Source organism: Pleurodeles waltl, chromosome 4_1, assembly GCF_031143425.1.
Source record: "Pleurodeles waltl isolate 20211129_DDA chromosome 4_1, aPleWal1.hap1.20221129, whole genome shotgun sequence".
NCBI classification, from domain to species: domain Eukaryota; kingdom Metazoa; phylum Chordata; class Amphibia; order Caudata; family Salamandridae; genus Pleurodeles; species Pleurodeles waltl.
In genome coordinates this window covers 777,640,480-777,659,922 of record NC_090442.1, presented here as the reverse complement: position 1 = coordinate 777,659,922, position 19,443 = coordinate 777,640,480, and the positions used below count along the sequence as shown (strand labels likewise).

The window sequence follows — 19,443 nt, the reverse complement described above, 5'->3', positions numbered from 1 at the left end:
CCATTCTTATGCAGTCTTACTTGTCAGGAACAGCTTTTCTGTTTTGTGTCATCTCTATCTGATTACCTGCCACCCACTGTGAAAGTTACTGTACAAAATGCGGATCCTGTCTTTATTTTCAGGGCTGCTTTACTCACTGGCAGATTCCAGACACGCTCCGGATTATACACTGATGTCCTCCTTCCTGGATCTCGGGGAGGCCTTCCACTTAGTGAGATCACCACCGCAGAGGTTCTTCAGGCTCATGGTTATTCCACGGCAATGGTGGGCAAGTGGCACTTGGGTTATGGTGCCAATGGAACATTTTTGCCTACACACCAAGGATTCCAAAGATTTCTTGGAGTACCTTACAGTCATCATATGGTAAGTGTGAGATGACAGTGAAACAGTATTGGCAGATCTTTGCAGCACTGATGTATAAACAGTCTACTGGCCTTTAAAATGTATTATTCCTATTACAGCATCAGTCATTTGCAAGTTCCAGCTTTCACATTTCTCAGTAGCATCATGGGATACCCAGAGTAAACGCCAAGCATTTGATTAATGCCACTAAACATATAGGCCCTCATTATGACATCATCTGATGCCATGGGCGCCAAAATACCGCCAGTGCTGGCGTTATGTTTGGCACCCAATTATGACATTTCCACTGGCCCAGCGGAAAAGTCACAACAACATTGAAGCCGGCTCGTAATCGAGCCAGCGGCAATGTTGAGGTGCAGCGGGTGCAGCAGCACCCGTCACACATTTCACTGCCCATAATTCGGGCAGTGCCTCAGGGCCCGTTCACTGTCCATGCCAAGTACATGGGCAGTGCAGGGGCCCCCAGGGGCACCCCAAGTCCCCCTTACCGCCAGCCTGTCCATGGCGGTGTTTACTGCCATGGACAGGCTGGCAGATGCGGACTCATAATCCCCAGGGCAGCGCTGCTTGCATCGCTGCCCTGGAGGATTATGACAGCCAGGCTGCCGGCTGTCGGTAGCCTGGCGGTACCGGCAGTATGACCGTGGCGGATGCACCATGGTCATAATACTGTGGTTCGCATCGCCAGCCTGTTGGCGGTACTACTGCCACCGCCGGCGGTGCAGTCCGGGACCGCCGGGGTCATAATGACCCCCAGAATGCCAGGACAGCTTTAACTATCAAATAATTAAAAAGATAGGCATTAATCAAAATAAAATGTAATTTGATATCAACAGTACATTCCACCTCAAATGAACTAGAAACGTAAATATTAAAAGATGCATCACAACGTAATTTAGGATAAGGACCACCAAAAAGAGCAAAATTGACCATACGGTTGAAACGGTTAAGCGAAATATATAGCTACGTTTTTTCAATTGTAAGCAGCTTAAAGTATACACTCCTGAAGGTAATCTGATACCTTTTTGCATTCTAATATTGTGATTCACTCATACACCAGCCTGCTCAACAGTTAAAAATTCCCCTAAATTTTGAAACTCCCTCTAAGTCATCCTTCATCACAACTACATCATTTGTGATCTCATTCAAGGTGAAAGCAGCAAAGAACTTTTATTCTTCTTTCAGTCCTTATCTGGGTTACCTTATTTTCACTATGCTCCCACCGTAACACAGTTCTTTTTCTCGTTATTTTTTACAGTGCTTTTTAGGGTAGAGAGCAAAGCGCTCATTCCCTAGTGTAATCTCTCTGTGGGCTTTTAACCACGCCCATGTCAAGCACATCCGTTTGGTTGCTTCGTGGGCTTGCCTTTTAAAATTGGCTTGATTTCATTAGTGGAGGGCATGCATAGGTCATGCCTCTTCCGGTGTTTAGCCCTCCTCAAGCTCATCGGCCAACTACTGAAAAATACAAGTATCCATGTTTTCCGTATGGTTTCCTCACTATTTTTTCTCTTTATTTCGTAGGCAGCGCAATCTCGCTGGGCAGTAGTCAATCGCTTTACATGATATCGACCTTGTTACATGGATATTTGCACTTTTGCCAGTTACATGGATAATTGCACTTTTGCTGGTTACATGGATAATTGCACTTTTGCCGATATGTTTCACTGAAGGCGTTTCCTTTTGTGTGTTTGCTTTACGCTCATGGTGGCCCCTGGCTCACTTATGTGAAACTGTTTTACTTTTCAGTTTATGTGGCAAGAAAAGTCCGGTTAGGAGTTTACAACGCTAATAGCTTTAACTTGAGTAAACGCAAGACCCGTTGCATTGCAAATCTTTGTAAAATAGATTCTATTTGAGTCCCATTGTTTTATAATGCCCTAGTCTGCCTTTTTCTCGCAGAGGAAGTGGTTTAAAACATGTTGGTTTAAAACATGTTCTTCAGGGAAGAACCTTATGAACAGAAAATGTTTCAGCATTATTCACACGTAAATGCAATGAACATATCTGACGGAGGACCCAGCACTCAGCCTGCGTGAGCACGAAGGGTTGCATGTCACCACCTAAAGGGTTGCATGTCACCACCTAAAATACCACGGAGTCCATATACGCACCATAGAACCTACTACATTGACATGAGCCCCTCTGAGATTGCCACTGCAGGGATTTCCATTCCTAAAGTTACCACTACTGTGATTACTACCTATGAGACTACCAGTGCAAAGATTACCTCTGATGAGATTACCACTTTTGAAATGACCACTGCAGCGATTACCACTACTGTGATTACTATCTCTGAGATTACCACTGCAGGGATTTCCACTGCTGAATTACCGCTATTGTGATTACTACCTCTGAGAGTACCACTGCAGGGATTACCACTGCTGTGATTACTACCTCTGATATTACCCCTGCAGGGATTACCACTGCTGAGATTACCTCTATTGTGATTATTACCTCTGAGATTCCCACTGCAGGGATTACCACTGCAGGGACTACCACTGCTAAATTACCACTTCTGTGATTACTACCTCTGAGAGTACCACTGCAGGGATTACCACTGCTGAGATTACCACTACTGATATTACCACTACTGTGATTACTACCTCTGAGATTACCACTGCTGAGATTAACACACCTGTGATTACTACCTCTGAGAGTACCACTGCAGGGATTACCACTGCTGAGATTACCACTACTGTGATTACTACCACTGTGATTACTACCTCTGGGATTACCCCTGCAGGAGCTACCACTGCTGAGGTTACCACTCACTACTGTGATTACTACCTCCGAGATTACTAGTGCTGGGATTACCTTTCCTGAGATTTCCACAGATGTAATTATCACTGCATGGATTACCATTGCTGAGATTACCACTACTGGGATTACTACCTCTGAGATTACCACTGCAGGGATTACCACTGCTGAGATTACCACACCTGTGATTACTATCTCTGAGATTACCCCTGTAGGGGTTACTACTGCTGAGGTTACCACTGTAGAAATTATCACTGCAGGGAATACCATTGCTGAGACTACCACTACTGGTGATTACCACTGTTGAGATTACCATTGATGTGATTACCACCACTGAGATTACCACTACTGTGATTACTAACTCTGAGATTACCACTGCTATTACCACTACTGTGATTGTTACCTCTGAGATTACCCCTGCAGGGGTTACCACTGCTGAGGTTACCACTAATGGGATTACTGCCTCCGAGATTACTAGTGCTGGGATTACCACCACTGATATTACCACTACTGTGATTACTACCTCTGAGATTACCACTGCAGGGATTACCAAAACTGGGATTACTACCTCTGAGAGTACCACTGCAGGGATTACCACTGCTGATATTACCACTTCTGTGATTACTATCTCTGAGATTACCCCTGCAGGGGTTACCACTGTTGAGGTTACCACTATGATTACTACCGCTGAGATTCCAGGCTGGGATTACCTCTGCTGAGATTACCACTGTTGAAATTATCACTGCAGGGATTACTATTGCTGAGATTAACACTACTGAAATTACTACCTCTGAGATTACCACTGCAGGGATTACCACTGTTGAGATTTCCATTGATGTGATTACTACCACTGAGATTACCACTACTGATATTACCACTACTGTGATTACTACCTCTGAGATTACCACTGCAGTGATTACCACTGCTGAGATTACCACTACTGTGATTACTACTACTGAGATTACCACTGCAGGGATTGCCATTGTTGAAATTACCACTTCTGAGATTACCACTACATTGAGTAAAATAGATTCAAGAATAAGTGTATTGACCCTATGCTAACCTACACCTTAAAATGAAACATTTCTTTATAACTACCCACCACCCTATGTCACGTACTGCGCTGGACTTCTCACCTCTGGATTTCGGATTGGCGAATACACTAAGTCTTCTACAGGTCCTGGATGTTCCCAGATAAGGGTGACCCCTTCTAGTAGCCACGGTGCCGCTTGACAGGCTACGCCAAAGCAGACCGTATCCTCCAGAAGGAGTCCCAGAGGGAAAAAACCCCAACACTGGGGAAAAACCTGTAACAGGAACTCCTGAAGGAAAACAAGGAAAAAACAGGACTTGACAACAGGAAACAAAAATAGGCAATATCCAGGGTACAAGGCAGGAAAAAAGGAACAGGCAAAAATATCCCAAGGCAAAAGCAGGAACAAAAGAACAGGCAAAAATCTCCCAAGGCAAAAGCAGGAACAAAGAATCAGGCAAAAATCTCCCAAGGCAAAAAAGCAGGAACAATGAACAGGAGCGAACAGCACAACCAGAAGGAAGTGTTTGCAACGCAAGGAGGAACAAGCCTGACTGACTTATATACTGAGAAAAGGGAAGTGACATCACAGGAAAGGGAAGTAACACCATCTTGGATTGGGAAAAGCCCATAGACCAGTATAGGAAAAAGGAAGTAGTATAAAAGAAAGCAGAGCATGCTGGGACAAAAACACGAAGAAGACAAGATGGACACAACATGGATAGAGACAGGCAAAAGGCCCAACAAAAAACCCACCACCAACAATAAAAGAAGAAAAAAGGCTACAAGTAAGTGTAGCACGACCGGGAGCGAAATATATGCTTCCCAGAAAGCATAGTCAAAAAACGCGGAGAACGGCGCTCCGAATATCGGTAGCGTGTTCCACCCGCGAGGACAGATAGAGACGCCGCGTCAGAGCGCAGAGTCACAGTAGGTCCCCTCCCCGAGGCTCCAGGTTTGTCAGGATGATTGTCAAAAAACAGGCGAACCAAACGCGGAGCATGGACAGAGGAAGCATCTTCCCACGAACAGTCACTGAGGGGGTATCCTTTCCAGTGGACCAAAAACTGTAGTTTGCGGCGAAAAAGTCTGGAATCACAGATCTCCTGGACTTCATACTCAGGCTGTCCGTTGATAGAAAGAGGAGGTGGATGTTGGAACTGGCGATGGTAAGGATCAGGAACAAAGGGTTTTAACTGGGACACATGGAAAACAGGTTGAACCCTCCAGGTATGAGGTAAGCGGAGGCGCACAACTACAGGATTCAAGATGTGCGAAATTCGAAAGGGTCCATAAAAACGTGGTTTGAACTTATTGGTGGAAAACCGGGATGGTAGAAATCTGGAAGAAAGCCATACCTTGTGGCCCACTTGATACAAAGGTGCGGCTTGCCGATAACGATCCGCCTTTCGCTTCATAGCTTGTTTCGAAGCTAGGAGAGTAGTGTGAAGTAGGCCCTGGATTTGACGGATCTGTCGTGAAAAATAAGTGACTGCAGGCACAGAAGAGGATGTTCGAGAAACAGTAGTGAAAGTCCTCGGATGAAATCCATAAGTACAATAAAAGGGTGTGGACTTGGTCGCACTATGTATTGTGTTGTTATAGGAGAACTCGGCAAGAGCAAGATATTCCGACCAATTGCTTTGTGTGGCATTACAGTAACATCTCAGATACTTCTGAAGTTCTTGATTCACTCGTTCAGTTTGCCCATTCGTTTGTGGATGGAAACCCGAGGATAAAGAAATCTCAATGTTAAAGAAGGCACAAAAGGCTCTCCAGAAACGTGATACATATTGAGGTCCTCTGTCTGAAATGACCTCTAGAGGAAGACCATTGAGGCGAAAAATATCTCGTAGAAAAATGCGACTCATTTCTGGGGCCGTTGGTAGTTTCTTCAAGGCTGAAAAATGGGCCATCTTGGTGAATGAATCTACGGTTACCATGATTACTTGGTTACTAGAGGAAGTAGGTAGAGAGCATATGAAATCCGTGGATAGAGTACACCAAGGAGCGGAAGGAACCGGTAAAGGTCTTAATAAACCTGCCACCTTAGTTCGGGGTGTCTTAGTCTGGGCACAGACTGGGCATGCTGACACATAGGTTTCAGTGTCTGTTTTTAGCGAAGGCCACCAAAAAGATCGCTGAAGCAGTTCCTGGGTCTTCCTGATACCTCGATGACCGGCTATAGGAGAATCATGGCACATTTGCAGGGCTTCTGTCTGCACTTTCTTGGTAGGTAGGAAGAGAGCATGTTGATGATAGAAGTAGTTGTCCTTCTTCTGCAAAAAAGGAGTCACTTTATCCCATTCTGAAGCAGACAGAAACTGGTACTCGGATTGAACGCGTTCTTGAAAAGATTGAGTAGCTCCGATGATCCTGCTAGACTCAATAAGATGTGGAGATGAGTTCTGGGCTATGTCAGGTTATCTGCGGGATAAGGCATCTGCCACTAAATTCTGGGAACCAGGTATGTACGTGATCACAAAATCGTACTGGCTAAAGAAGAAAGCCCATCGAGCCTGACGACTGTTGCGACACTGAAAGCTCCGAAGACCCTGGAGATTACGGTGATCAGTCCTAGCTTCAAAAGGCTCTCTGGAACCCATCAGGAAATGCCTCCATTCCTTACAAGCTACTTTGAGAGCGAGTAGTTCTCGTTCCAGTACAGAATAATTTCGTTCAGCCTCTGATAGAATATGTGACAGATAAAAGATAGGATGTTCCAATCCATCATTGTCTTGCTTCTGCAGCAGAACTGCTCCAATAGCTCTGTCTGAGGCATCAGTCACGACGATAAATTTCTTGGTATTGTCAGGATGACGCAACACAGGTGCTTGGGTAAAGGCTGTCTTTAATTCTTGAAACGCATGTTCAGCCTCCTTGGTCCAAATGAAACCCTTCTTCAGGTTCTCTTTCTTAATTGTTTGTGTTATGAAACTTTGTAGGTGGGCAAAGTTCTGAATAAACTGACGATAAAAGTTTGATAACCCGAGAAAACATTGCGTTTCTTTAATGGACGTTGGAGAAGGCCAATCTAATATGGCACTGACCTTGTCAGGATCCATGGATATTCCGTGTTGATTAATACAAAACCCTAGATACCTTACTTCAGATTTATGCAACTCACACTTCTCAGGTTTACAAAACAATTGTTTTTTCTTGAGTCTTTCCAGGACTTGCAGGACATGATCTACATGGTGCTCAGGATCACGGGAATATATCAAGATATCATCCAAATAAATGACTACAAATTGGTTGAGTACATCAGAGAACACTGAATCCATAAATCGTTGAAAAACAGAAGGGGCGTTGGTCAGTCCAAAGGGCATAACACGATACTCATAGTGCCCAAAAGGGGTACGGAAAGCAGTCTTCCATTCATCTCCTTCCTTGATCCGAAGGAGATGATAGGCACCCTGTAAGTCTAATTTAGTAAATATCTTGGCTCCTTGAATGGCATCCAGTATATCTCTGATTAAAGGCAGTGGATATCGATCCTTAATCGTTATTCTGTTGAGTTCACGAAAGTCCACACAAGGACGCAGATCCTTAGTCTTCTTTGGGACGAAGAAGAGAGGAGCCCCAGCGGGGGACGTGGAAGGAGCAATCAAACCGTTGTGTAAGTTGTCATCTAAATATTCCCTTAACACCTTCTTTTCTTGGTCTGTCGGAGAATACATTCGACCGAAGGGAACGCCTTCATCAGGAATTAAAGGAATAGCACAGTCATAACTGCGATGAGGTGGCAAAATAGGATTACTAGGTTTCCGAAAAATCCTGATATATTCCTGATAACAATCTGGAACCCCCTGGATAATATTGATAGAGTTAGTGTTATCCTTAGTTGACTGACAGGACCTTTTTGGAGTCCAATAAGAAGTAGTAGAATAACAATTCTGTTGACAAAAGGAAGACGTTAGGGATATAGTTCGTGTTTCCCAATTGATATAGGGGTTGTGTCGGGCTAACCAGGGAATTCCCAAAATCATGATGTGATTAGGTGAGCCTATGAGATCAAAGGCAACGTGTTCTTGATGCCCCCCAAATGTCAAACAAAGAGTAGGAGTTGAGGCCACCACAGGTCCTGAGGTTAACGGAGAGCCATCCACTGTGTGAACCTGCTCAGGGGTTTCTTTAGGAATGCAGGGCATTCCTTTACTAGTAGCCCAGGTCTCATCCAGATAGAGTCCACTGGCTCCACAATCAAGGAGAGCCAGAAGATGTTCTTCTTGATCTTGTGAACTTTGTAACTTGACCGAGAGGATAAACAGGGAGGACATGCTTTCTTTGGAGGAACATATTGATGGTACTTCAGCTCCTCCCGTCTCCTTCCTCCTTACAGGGGACGGGAGCTGGCGTTTCCCGCAGGCCTTGAGGGACGTACCGGACAATTACGGATCAGGTGGCCAGCCTTACCACAGTATAGGCAAAGTCCCATTCGTCGTCGTTCCTCCCTTTCTGACTCAATGGCCCACGAACCATATCTATCTGCATGGGCTCTTCATGGGGTGGTGGAGAGGCTTCAGATGGACTATCTTCCGTTCGCCGACTGCTAGCACAGAAGGTACCGGGCTGGTATGGAGCTCTAGTTCTACGTCTTTCCATCTTGCGCTCTCGAAGTCTGTACTCGATGTTCATAGATTGATCCATTAATTCTTTCAAAGAACAAGCTGGAGAAGAGTGTACAAGCTCATCTTTAATTTCTTCACGCAGGCCTCGGCGGAAAAGGGTTACAAAGGTGCGTTCTACCCAGGAGGTTTCAGCTGCCAGCTGTTTGAAGCGGGTTATATACTGCAGTACATCCTGATTACCTTGCTGAATGTCACATAAGGCTTCTTCAGCTGCTGCTTCTATCCCAGGTCTCTCAAACATTTGTTTGAAAACAGTCAGGAAAGCAGAATAGTTAGCCAGGACTGGGTCATCTGCAGAAACCAGAGGAGTCGCCCAAGCAAGCGCTGGACCAGACAAGGCGCTGATCAGATAGCCCACCTTAGTCTTATCCGAAGAAAACTGGAGTGGACGAAAGGCAAAGAAAACCGTCAGGGCGTCCAAAAATTCCTTCATCTTTAAAGGATCTCCGGAATATCGAGGAATAGTAGCAGATACGGGTGGTATGTCCATTGATCGGGAAGACAAGACCTGTCGTAGCGCAGTGTTCTCTGCCCTTAACTGTTGTAACTCTTGGGCTTGTTGTTGGACAGTCTGTAACATAGCTTGAGCATTTTCTGACACCTTTCCCTGTGGATATTCCATGGCGCTCTCGCAACGCGGAATCTTTTGCCGTTGCAATCTGTCACGTACTGCGCTGGACTTCTCACCTCTGGATTTCGGACTGGCGAATACACCAAGTCTTCTACAGGTCCTGGATGTTCCCAGATAAGGGCGACCCCTTCTAGTAGCCACAGTGCCGCTTGACAGGCTACGCCAAAGCAGACCGTATCCTTCAGAAGTAGTCCCAGAGGGAAAAAACCCCAACACTGGGGAAAAACCTGTAACAGGAACTCCTGAAGGAAAACAAGGAAAAAACAGGACTTGACAACAGGAAACAAAAATAGGCAATATCCAGGGTACAAGGCAGGAAAAAAGGAACAGGCAAAAATATCCCAAGGCAAAAGCAGGAACAAAAGAACAGGCAAAAATCTCCCAAGGCAAAAGCAGGAACAAAGAATCAGGCAAAAATCTCCCAAGGCAAAAAAGCAGGAACAAAGAACAGGAGCGAACAGCACAACCAGAAGGAAGTGTTTGCAAAGCAAGGAGGAACAAGACTGACTGACTTATATACTGAGAAAAGGGAAGTGACATCACAGGAAAGGGAAGTAACACCATCTTGGATTGGGAAAAGCCCATAGACCGGTATAGGAAAAAGGAAGTAGCATAAAAGAAAGCAGAGCATGCTGGGACAAAAACACGAAGAAGACAAGATGGACACAACATGGATAGAGACAGGCAAAAGGCCCAACAAATAACCCACCACCAACAATAAAAGAAGAAAAAAGGCTACAAGTAAGTGTAGCGCGACCGGGAGCGAAATATATGCTTCCCAGAAAGCATAGTCAAAAAACGCGGAGAACGGCGCTCCGAATATCGGTAGCGTGTTCCACCCGCGAGGACAGAAAGAGACGCAGCGTCAGAGCGCGGCGTCACACCCTATCTTTATGGCCATACAGTGCCGTCTCCTTAACCCAGTGGTTACATTGCGCCGGGGGTGCCAGTGGGCCCACCAGTACATATTTTGGAGGACAAGGACTCTTCCACTCTGTCCTCTGGTGGTCCTATTGGTCTTTACAATTCATGGCCCTGCCCTGTCCATTATTCCCACCCAGGCCCAGGCATAGACATGACTGTAGCATTCTCAAGTGTCAGGGACACCAAGCGCTCAATTTTCCTGCATCCATTCTTATGTTAAACCATTCTGTGCCCAGGCAAAGACACACTTTCATTTTCATAAAATAAGATTTTGTACCCTGTAACAAGTCCAGCATTTCAGAATTTTTATTGAGGATTTCCCTGTTCTTTGTCCATGTACACAGGCATGCTATCAGTTTTAGGTGGACCAGCCCCTTTGATATTTTAGTAGATGCTGCTTTGTTTCACTCTTTGCCTTTTTTCAGTAGAACAGTAGAAATGTGTCCCCCATGTTCTCGACCTTCTTCTGCTTCATGAAGGGTGTTTGGGAAAAGGCATCAGCATTTACTTCTTCACTTTCTGTCTCTCTGCAGTTCTAAATTGCCGGGTACCTCACTCACTCTAACTCACATTCTCTCACTTTCTCATCCTCACTCCCACTCAGGGGTGTAGCTTCAAGGGGGGGCGGCATTTGGGGTGTTACACCCCACTGATAAATGTATGTTCTGATGAATTGTTGGATACAGATGTTTTCCGTTGGATATGGTGAGTTGTCTGTCGGGTTTCTCCTTGGATTTATGCTCGCACACACTGACAAAGAACACTCTCTCTCTCGCTTCTCTGTTTTGAAAACCCATTTTTTTTTATTATTTTACAAAATATTATGTCCCTCTCACTTATTAATCATTCCAATCTGCACTGCTCTCTCTTACCACTGCTGCTTAAGCCACTCTCATGCGATCTGCTTGTCATATGATGCATTTTAACAATATATGCTAGCCAGGTGTGGCTCCTGAAGGGAAAAAGCTGCGGGTCGGTGGCACAACAACATAAGGGAATAAAAAAAAAAAAGAAACTCTCCTCCGCTGCAGCCTTGCCACTCTTCTGGCTCCTGCTTCGCTCGCTGCAGGCACACGCTCCCAGCCTGCCCAGCGACCAATCCTGATGCTTCTCTCTCATTAGAATTGGCTGGAGTGCCCTGGCTTGGCGCTCCAAGGCAGAGTGGGAGCCTCTGCCTGCTCTCTCCAACCCGGCAATACTGTGCCGAGTTGTACCTAGCCCAGTGTGCATGTGAGTTTGGCTGGCCTGAGAAGGCCAGCCAAACATACATCTTCACTGAGGGAAGTGCTGTGCTCTCCCCCTCTGTCCCTGTCATTGCCCATGGCCCGACCCCTGAAAAATAAAAATGATAATAAACACTGTTTATTATCATTTTCATTTTTCAGTTTTCAGCTTCTGCTGGGGGCTGGGGGAGGGCGATGCTCCTCCAACATAGTAGAGCGGAATTCTGTTTCCTTTTGTGTGTTTGCTTTGCGCTCATGGTGGCCGTCGGCTCGCTTATGTGAAACTGTTTTACTTTACAGTTTATGTGGTGATAACGCAGCAGAACCTTGATAAGTAAACTGACAAGGAGACACGTCTAGGCCAGTGAACCTTTTGACCATGTTTGGAGACTTCCCAGAGCGAGATATCCTTTGACATCACAATCAATAGGTCAGTAACCCCATCAATATTCACAATAATTAATTAATCAAGCTAATCAATAACAATTAATATAGATCAATACAACGAACGCACTATGACCTTTCAGCCATGAATAACCACACAAATCTAGTAAGTGTTAGGATATTTATTCCCTATTAGTTACAAACTAGAATCATATTTATTCGTTTCAACAACAACAAGCGCATCAAAACCACTATAAAACCACTATAACTTGGCATATATAACTATATCAGAGCAAAACTTTATCAAAGCATAGATCATGCACATTAGAATGAAGCACGACGTTAACATGAATCAACTTTAGCGGATTAGCATTAGTACATTATTCAACAAAGCAAGATCCTTATCATTTGTCTATATGCATCCGATATTAGTGAATTCCTTAACTAACTTCGAATTAGCATCAGCATGTTGGGCTTCATGCAAAACAATTTGGCAAACACAAATATGGAAAAACATCTAACTATGGCCTCTGTCAAAAGAGCAGTTGACACCTAGAAAGCAAAGGCAAACAGACAATCACAATTTTCATCAGATAGTTACCCCACCAACGTATCAGCAATCAGCATCAGTCTTCGTCCTCAGGACACTAGTCGATTCGCCATCAGCAAAGATAGGACAAGGCAAAAATCTCAGTATGGCATAGCTAGGAATAAGCTCTTCCCTCATAAGGAGGACAAGTCAATATCAGGTAACGGATTCAATAGAGGATGGTTAAGATATCAGAACAGCAAAATCTCAAAGAATAATAGCAAAGTATAATAATTTCTTGGTAGAATGGCAAGGGATGGTGAAGAATGGCGTGGAATGTCCCAATAATAATTGAGTATGGCTAATAATGGCAGATTTCTTCTCGGGTCACGCTGTTATATCAAAACTGTCGAACTAGTCCTTAATTTCTTATTGGATACATTTTGGTGCATCATTATCTCTGTCCAATAATTCTCCACGCACCTTACTAGAATTTTCCACAAAACACAGTTCTCATGCAGTCTGTTGGCTCCCGTGCTTGACGTCTTCAACGGGTGGAATGTCAGGTAAGAAAAGTTACACTTTACGCTCCAGTCAGTAGTTCCATTGTCTTCTCCTAGTCCAGGCGACCTTGCACCTGTTGCGAATTACACTGTTGCATCCGGCAAGAATGTTTCCTTGAGCAAGTCGGGCCCCATGAGAAAGAATTTATTACGGCTACACATATATCTCTAGCTTCTGGAAAAATACAGTTTAGTGTCCTTCAGAAAAAACGCACATTGCACGTTAGAGAAAACACAGTTAATGTGAGACCAGGTCGCCAGACCCAGACCCTCGCTAACTAGGCCTAATGAGTAATTTAGCAAAACCCCTAATACATAACTCTTAATGCTAATACAAAGTCATACATTAGTACAATGTTAATTCATCATTAGTCAGTTTCATTAATCATAGTATACATTGGTGGCCACTCCCCGTGGGCACATTTCAAACACGTACATTATTTTTTTTATGCTAACACATTTTCTATGCAGCTTCATTACACATTACATTGCAAGCTTTTCATGTTAATATTAAATTTAAAGGTCACACTCCAACAATCCCTCCTCTGATGACTCTTGTTATCACACAAACCTTTTCCCTTACAATTTTCACCTTAGAATTCCCTCATTTCAATTTCCTCTCTCAATCGTTCCCCTTCTAATTTTGCCCTGAACAATTTTTCCCTTTTCTTTTCTTCCCTCCTCTTATTATTTTTCTCCATTTTCAATTTAATTCTCTTACTAAGTTTGCATGACAGCCATAATCCATATATGCAAGCTACAACAATCAATATTCCCTGTATTATTTTTGCCAATATCCCATGACAAATATTACTAAACCAATTTCCCACTTTAGCAAGTCCCTTTCCAACCTTTTCCCAAACTCATTAAGCATCTTACATACTCTGCCATTTTTCGCTAAAAGAATGTCTAAAGCAAGCCTGTTTTGAAGAGTCATAGCCCTCTCCGCAGCAAGTTCAGTATCCATTAGGAGTATAGCCCCTGTAAAATTTGTCAGCATGTTATCCACAATAGTAGACAACTTTCGAATCTTTATTGAGTTTAAGATAACTCCCACTGAAGGAATTATCGCCCCAAATATGTCTCCTTCTGCACTAGCAGCAGTCTCTCTCTTTTGTCTATTATGATGTAATTCAGACAATTTCAGAAACCTTTTCAAGTCCTCTAATTGATATAATTTTGGGAAAACTAAGCCCCAAATAACACGTCTGTTAGAAATGGGGTTTTTGGTTGGCAGTCAGGTTGCCCTCTGTCCAAGCAAGAACCCTCACTCTAGTCAGGGTAAGTCACACACAATCCAAAATCAGCCTGTGCTCACCCTCCGGTAGCTTGGCACGAGCAGTCAGGCTTAACTTAGAAGGCAATGTGTAAAGCATTTGTGCAATAAATCATACAATACCATAGCATAACACCACAAAAATACACCACACAGTGTTTAGAAAAATATATAATATTTATCTGGGTATCTTCAGGTCAAAACGATCAAAGTTGCAATATGAATTTGTAAAGATATCACTGAAAAGTGATATAAAGTGTCTTAAGTCTTTAGAAAGTAAACAAAGTCTCTTTCAAACACAAAGTACCTGGTTTCTGGTGGAAAATCTTCTCAGAGGGCAACAGGAGAAGAGGTACGTGGAAAACTGGTGTGTGCGTCGATTTCTCCTCAGCACACACGGACTTGCGTCGTTATTTTCCATGCGGGGAGTCGTGTGTTGTTTTCCGGCGCGCGGACAGTCTCTTTCTTTGGTTCGCGGGGAGTCCCAGATGTCCCGGGTCTGTGCGTGGATTTTCCTGCTTGTTTTCTGGCTGCCCGTCATTCTGCGGGGCTGCGCGTCGAAGTTTCGATCTCACGGCAGGCGTCGCGTCGATTTCTCCTGGGGAGTCGGGCGGCGTTGTCCTTGCGAGGCCGTGCGTCAAAGTTTTGATCTCACGGCAGGCGTTGCGTCGATTTCTCCTGGGAAGTCGGGCGGCGTTGTCCTTGCGAGGCCGTGCGTCAAAGTTTCGGTCGTCCCGAAGGCGTCGCGTCGATCAGCATCGGTGTGCGGAGTTTTTCTTGCCGCGGAACAAGCTGTGCGTCGAAAATTTCGGCGCACGTAGCGTCCAAGAGGAAGAGAGAAGTCTTTTTGGTCCTGAGACTTCAGGGAACAGGAGGCAAGCTCTATCCAAGCCCTTGGAGAGCACTTTTTCAGCCAGACAAGAGTTCAGCAAGGCAGCAGGCCAACAGCAAGGCAGCAGTCCTTTGTAGAAAAGCAGACAGGTGAGTCCTTTGAGCAGCCAGGCAGTTCAGCAAGGCAGCAGGCCAACAGCAAGGCAGCAGTCCTTTGTAGAAAAGCAGACAGGTGAGTCCTTTGAGCAGCCAGGCAGTTCTTCTTGGCAGGATGTAGTTTCTGGTTCAGGTTTCTTCTCCAGCAAGTGTCTGATGAGGTAGGGCAGAGGCCCTGTTTTATACTAAGTTGTGCCTTTGAAGTGGGGGTGACTTCAAAGAGTGTCTAAGAAATGCACCAAGCCCCCTTTCAGTTCAATCCTGTCTGCCAGAGTCCCAGTAGGGGGTGTGGCAGTCCTTTGTGTGAGGGCAGGCCCTCCACCCTCCCAGCCCAGGAAGACCCATTCAAAATGCAGATGTATGCAAGTGAGGCTGAGTACCCTGTGTTTGGGATGTGTCTGAGTGAATGCACAAGGAGCTGTCAACTAAACCTAGCCAGACGTGGATTGAAGGGCACAACAAGATTTTAGTGCAAAGAAATGCTCACTTTCTAAAAGTGGCATTTCTAGAATAGTAATATTAAATCCGACTTCACCAGTCAGCAGGACTTTATATTACCATTCTGGCCATACTAAATATGACCTTCCTGCTCCTTTCAGATCAGCAGCTGCCACTTCAACAGTGTATGAGGGCAGCCCCAATGTTAGCCTATGAAGGGAGCAGGCCTCACAATAGTGTAAAAACGAATTTAGGAGTTTTACACTACCAGGACATATAACTACACAGGTACATGTCCTGCCTTTTACCCACACAGCACCCTGCTCTAGGGGTTACCTAGTGCACACATTAGGGATGACTTATATGTAGAAAAAGGGGAGTTCTAGGCTTGGCAAGTACTTTTAAATGCCAAGTCGAAGTGGCAGTGAAACTGCACACACAGGCCTTGCAATGGCAGGCCTGAGACAGGGTTAAGGGGCTACTGAAGTGGGTGGCACAACCAGTGCTGCAGGCCCACTAGCAGTATTTAATCTACAGGCCCTAGGCACATATAGTGCACTCTACTAGGGACTTATAAGTAAATTAAATAGCCAATCATGGATAAACCAATCAATAGTACCATTTACACAGAGAGCATATGCACTTTAGCACTGGTTAGCAGTGGTAAAGTGCCCAGAGGTCAAAAGCCAACAACAACAGGTCAGAACAAATAGGAGGAAGGAGGCAAAAAGTTTGGGGATGACCCTGTCAAAAAGCCAGGTCCAACAACGTCCCATACCATCCCTTTGGAAGACGGTAATAAGCATTAAGTCCACATATATAATAGAGCCCAGGGATCGCTGGAGCCTGTCCATTTAACATGAACGTCCATTTACTCTGAAACAAAAACACATGCTTACTTTCACTCGTTCCCACAAACACATTGTCATAATATGATTTTAGTTGCGTTATGCAAAGTTTACCTACGTGTAGTACATCTAAAGCTAATTTCCCTTGTTCCCTAATTGCACTATAGCTCTCACTACTAGTAAAAGTTCGCTGCTGCAATCCTTTCTCCAATTTCCCTTTCAAAGCCCTTCTTCTATCTTCCTTGTGATCTAAAAAGCTTTTCTCTATGGATGCAAGCAAACATGTCAAATTATTGCGGTGTGCATAGGATGTACTAATTGTTAATGTCGCCTCAAAGAACCCCTTGAATAATTTTATGCTATAGTATTTAGCTACACTACTCAAATCCTCAATGATAGGCACTTAAGAAAACACAAGGTCATGATTTGAATAAAAATATTGAATCTCTTCCTGGCTATAGAATCTTGTTAGTTAAAGACTACAGCTTATCCCATATGTTAGAGGTAAACTATGATAGGTAACTCCCTCTTGCACCGAAACAGGAATTTGTGTACACACATAACAATCTTTTGCATCCATAGTGTCAACATACTCACTCAGCAAGCGATAGAAAACATTAGTCGATAGTTCCCCTTTAGCATTAGTTCCCTCATGCAAATACTTTGGGGGTTATTACAACTTTGGAGGAGGTGTTAATCCGTCCCAAAAGTGATGGTAAAGTGACAGATATACCACCAGCCGTATTACGAGTTCCATAGGATATAATGGACTCGTAATACGGCTGGTGGTATATCCGTCACTTTACCGTCACTTTTGGGATCGATTAACACCTCCTCCAAAGTTGTAATAACCCCCTTTGTGTCTTGCTCAAACCTCTCCCAAGCTGTTAGTGCGGTGGCAGCCTCAGGAATCGTAGCATTGTTAGTTCCACTCCTATCCACAAATGGCATTCCCACCCACAATCACAACTATAATGAATATCACACACACAACACCCAAACCAACACCCAAATATTTACAACGCCTACTTCCCCTATTATCATCTCCAATGTTGGCCATGATCTGTAAAGAATCAGAAAGTGAAGTATTATTAGTTCAAACGACAACCAACAGAGGATGGTTGAAACTTTTTTTTTCTTTCTTTCTTCAGCAACCTTTAAGAAAGCAAAATCTTTCTTCCGCAATTATTTACAGCTTTCACAGTCAATCCCAGGATCCTTGTCAATTCAGGTTAGCAGCTTGTCAACATCAGTTCTCAAAAGTCAACTCAGGTTAGCAGTGTCACATCCGGCAAGTTATCAGTCTCTTTTCTCAATTTTTCTTTAACTCAATTTTCATGCCCACTCAGTCTCTCTCTGGCCAGACTCAGGTACCAAAGTACTGACCTGGGACTTCTCGATCAAAACAGAACGCCACAAATTCTTGTCGCCATTCAGATGATTTTGCATACGCCCACTCAGGACCTGCGTATCTTCTGTTTGCCACTCTCTTTTCAACTTGCGATCACCTTGCAACTCTCCTTCATTCAGATCTTCTCTCCTTGTTGTATCAACCTCTTCCTCTATTACATCTTTGACAAACGCCTTTCCCTTTGTCACTTGCAATTCTGGCCACTTATCTCCTTTCAGTGTCTCTTTGGCCTTTTGTCTTTCCTGATGCAGCCCTTCACCCTCCTCTGACTCTATGGTGTTTTCTCTTGACGGACCTGCCATTTGCTCCAGAGGAGTCTGGACACTCTGACTCTCTTCCGCCTCAACTCCTTATTCGTGTGCTTCTGGGAGAACCTCCTTCTGACTCGGTCCTCCTGGTGCCTCAGTTGAGATAGGCTCACCGTCACCCCTCTGGGTCTCTTCTCCTTCGTCTCTTGTTGGAGTGACCAAACCGTCCTCAACAGGCTCTCCTTCTGTCTCAGTTCCTCTTTGATTTCTCTCTGGCCCTGAGACTTCCTCCTCTGTTGTTGGTACTTTCAAGAACTCAACTTCCTCATCAGTTGGACGTGTCACCTTTTTCGTATGACTGGCATGGATCCAGTTCGGAATTCCCGCACACTTCACAGCAGTAGTAGTCATTAATATTACTTGATATGGCCCCTTCCAACTTGGCTCCAAACACAACTTCCTTACGTGTTTCTTGATGACAACCCAGTCACCAGCTTTCAGGTTGTGTCCTGGATCATTTATCTGTGGCAGGGTGGTAGCTTCCACCTGGTGAGAAAAAGAGCGGACCGCGTCAGCCAGACACTTGCAGTCGTCCAATACCATATCATCCGTGATATTCACAAGAGCGTTTGCAGGCACTGCGGGCAGTCTCATAGCTCGGCCCATGAGAATTTCACGAGGAGACAGTCCTGTTTTCTTGTTAGGTGTATTTCTCATTGACATTAGCACCAAAGGCAATGCATCAGGCCATTTCAAATTTGTGGCTGCACACATCTTTGCCATTCTCGACTTCAGGGTACCATTCATCTGCTCCACTAATCCTGATGCTTCAGGGCGGTAGCTGCAATGCAACTTCTGTTCAATGTTCAATGCTACACACAATAGTTTAACCACCTCTTTGTTGAAGTGGCTTCCCCTATCTGATTCTAAAGAGATCGGAAACCTGAAACGTGGTACCAATTCCCTAAGCAGCAGCTTCGCTACTGTGAGACTGTCATTCCTACGTGTAGGATAAGCTTCAATCCAGTGACTAAAGATACACACAATCACCAACACGTATCTCAAACCTCCACACACAGGCATCTCAATAAAATCCAAGTGCATTCTGCTAAATGGACCTCCTGCTCTCCCAATGTGGCTCAAATTCACCACTGTCCCTTTCCCCGCATTCATCTGTTGACAGATGATGCACCT

The 19,443-nt window shown here is 44.5% G+C and overlaps 1 protein-coding gene across 1 annotated transcript in view; it reads left to right on the top strand.

The window, feature by feature from the left end:
• LOC138288161 (arylsulfatase A-like) overlaps positions 1–19,443 on the top strand; it is a 480,219-nt gene that overhangs the window by 182,249 nt on the left and 278,527 nt on the right. The window contains exon 3 of the mRNA XM_069229468.1: positions 123–363. Coding sequence (XP_069085569.1) covers positions 123–363 — 241 coding nt within the window. The remainder of the gene's footprint in view (positions 1–122; positions 364–19,443) is intronic.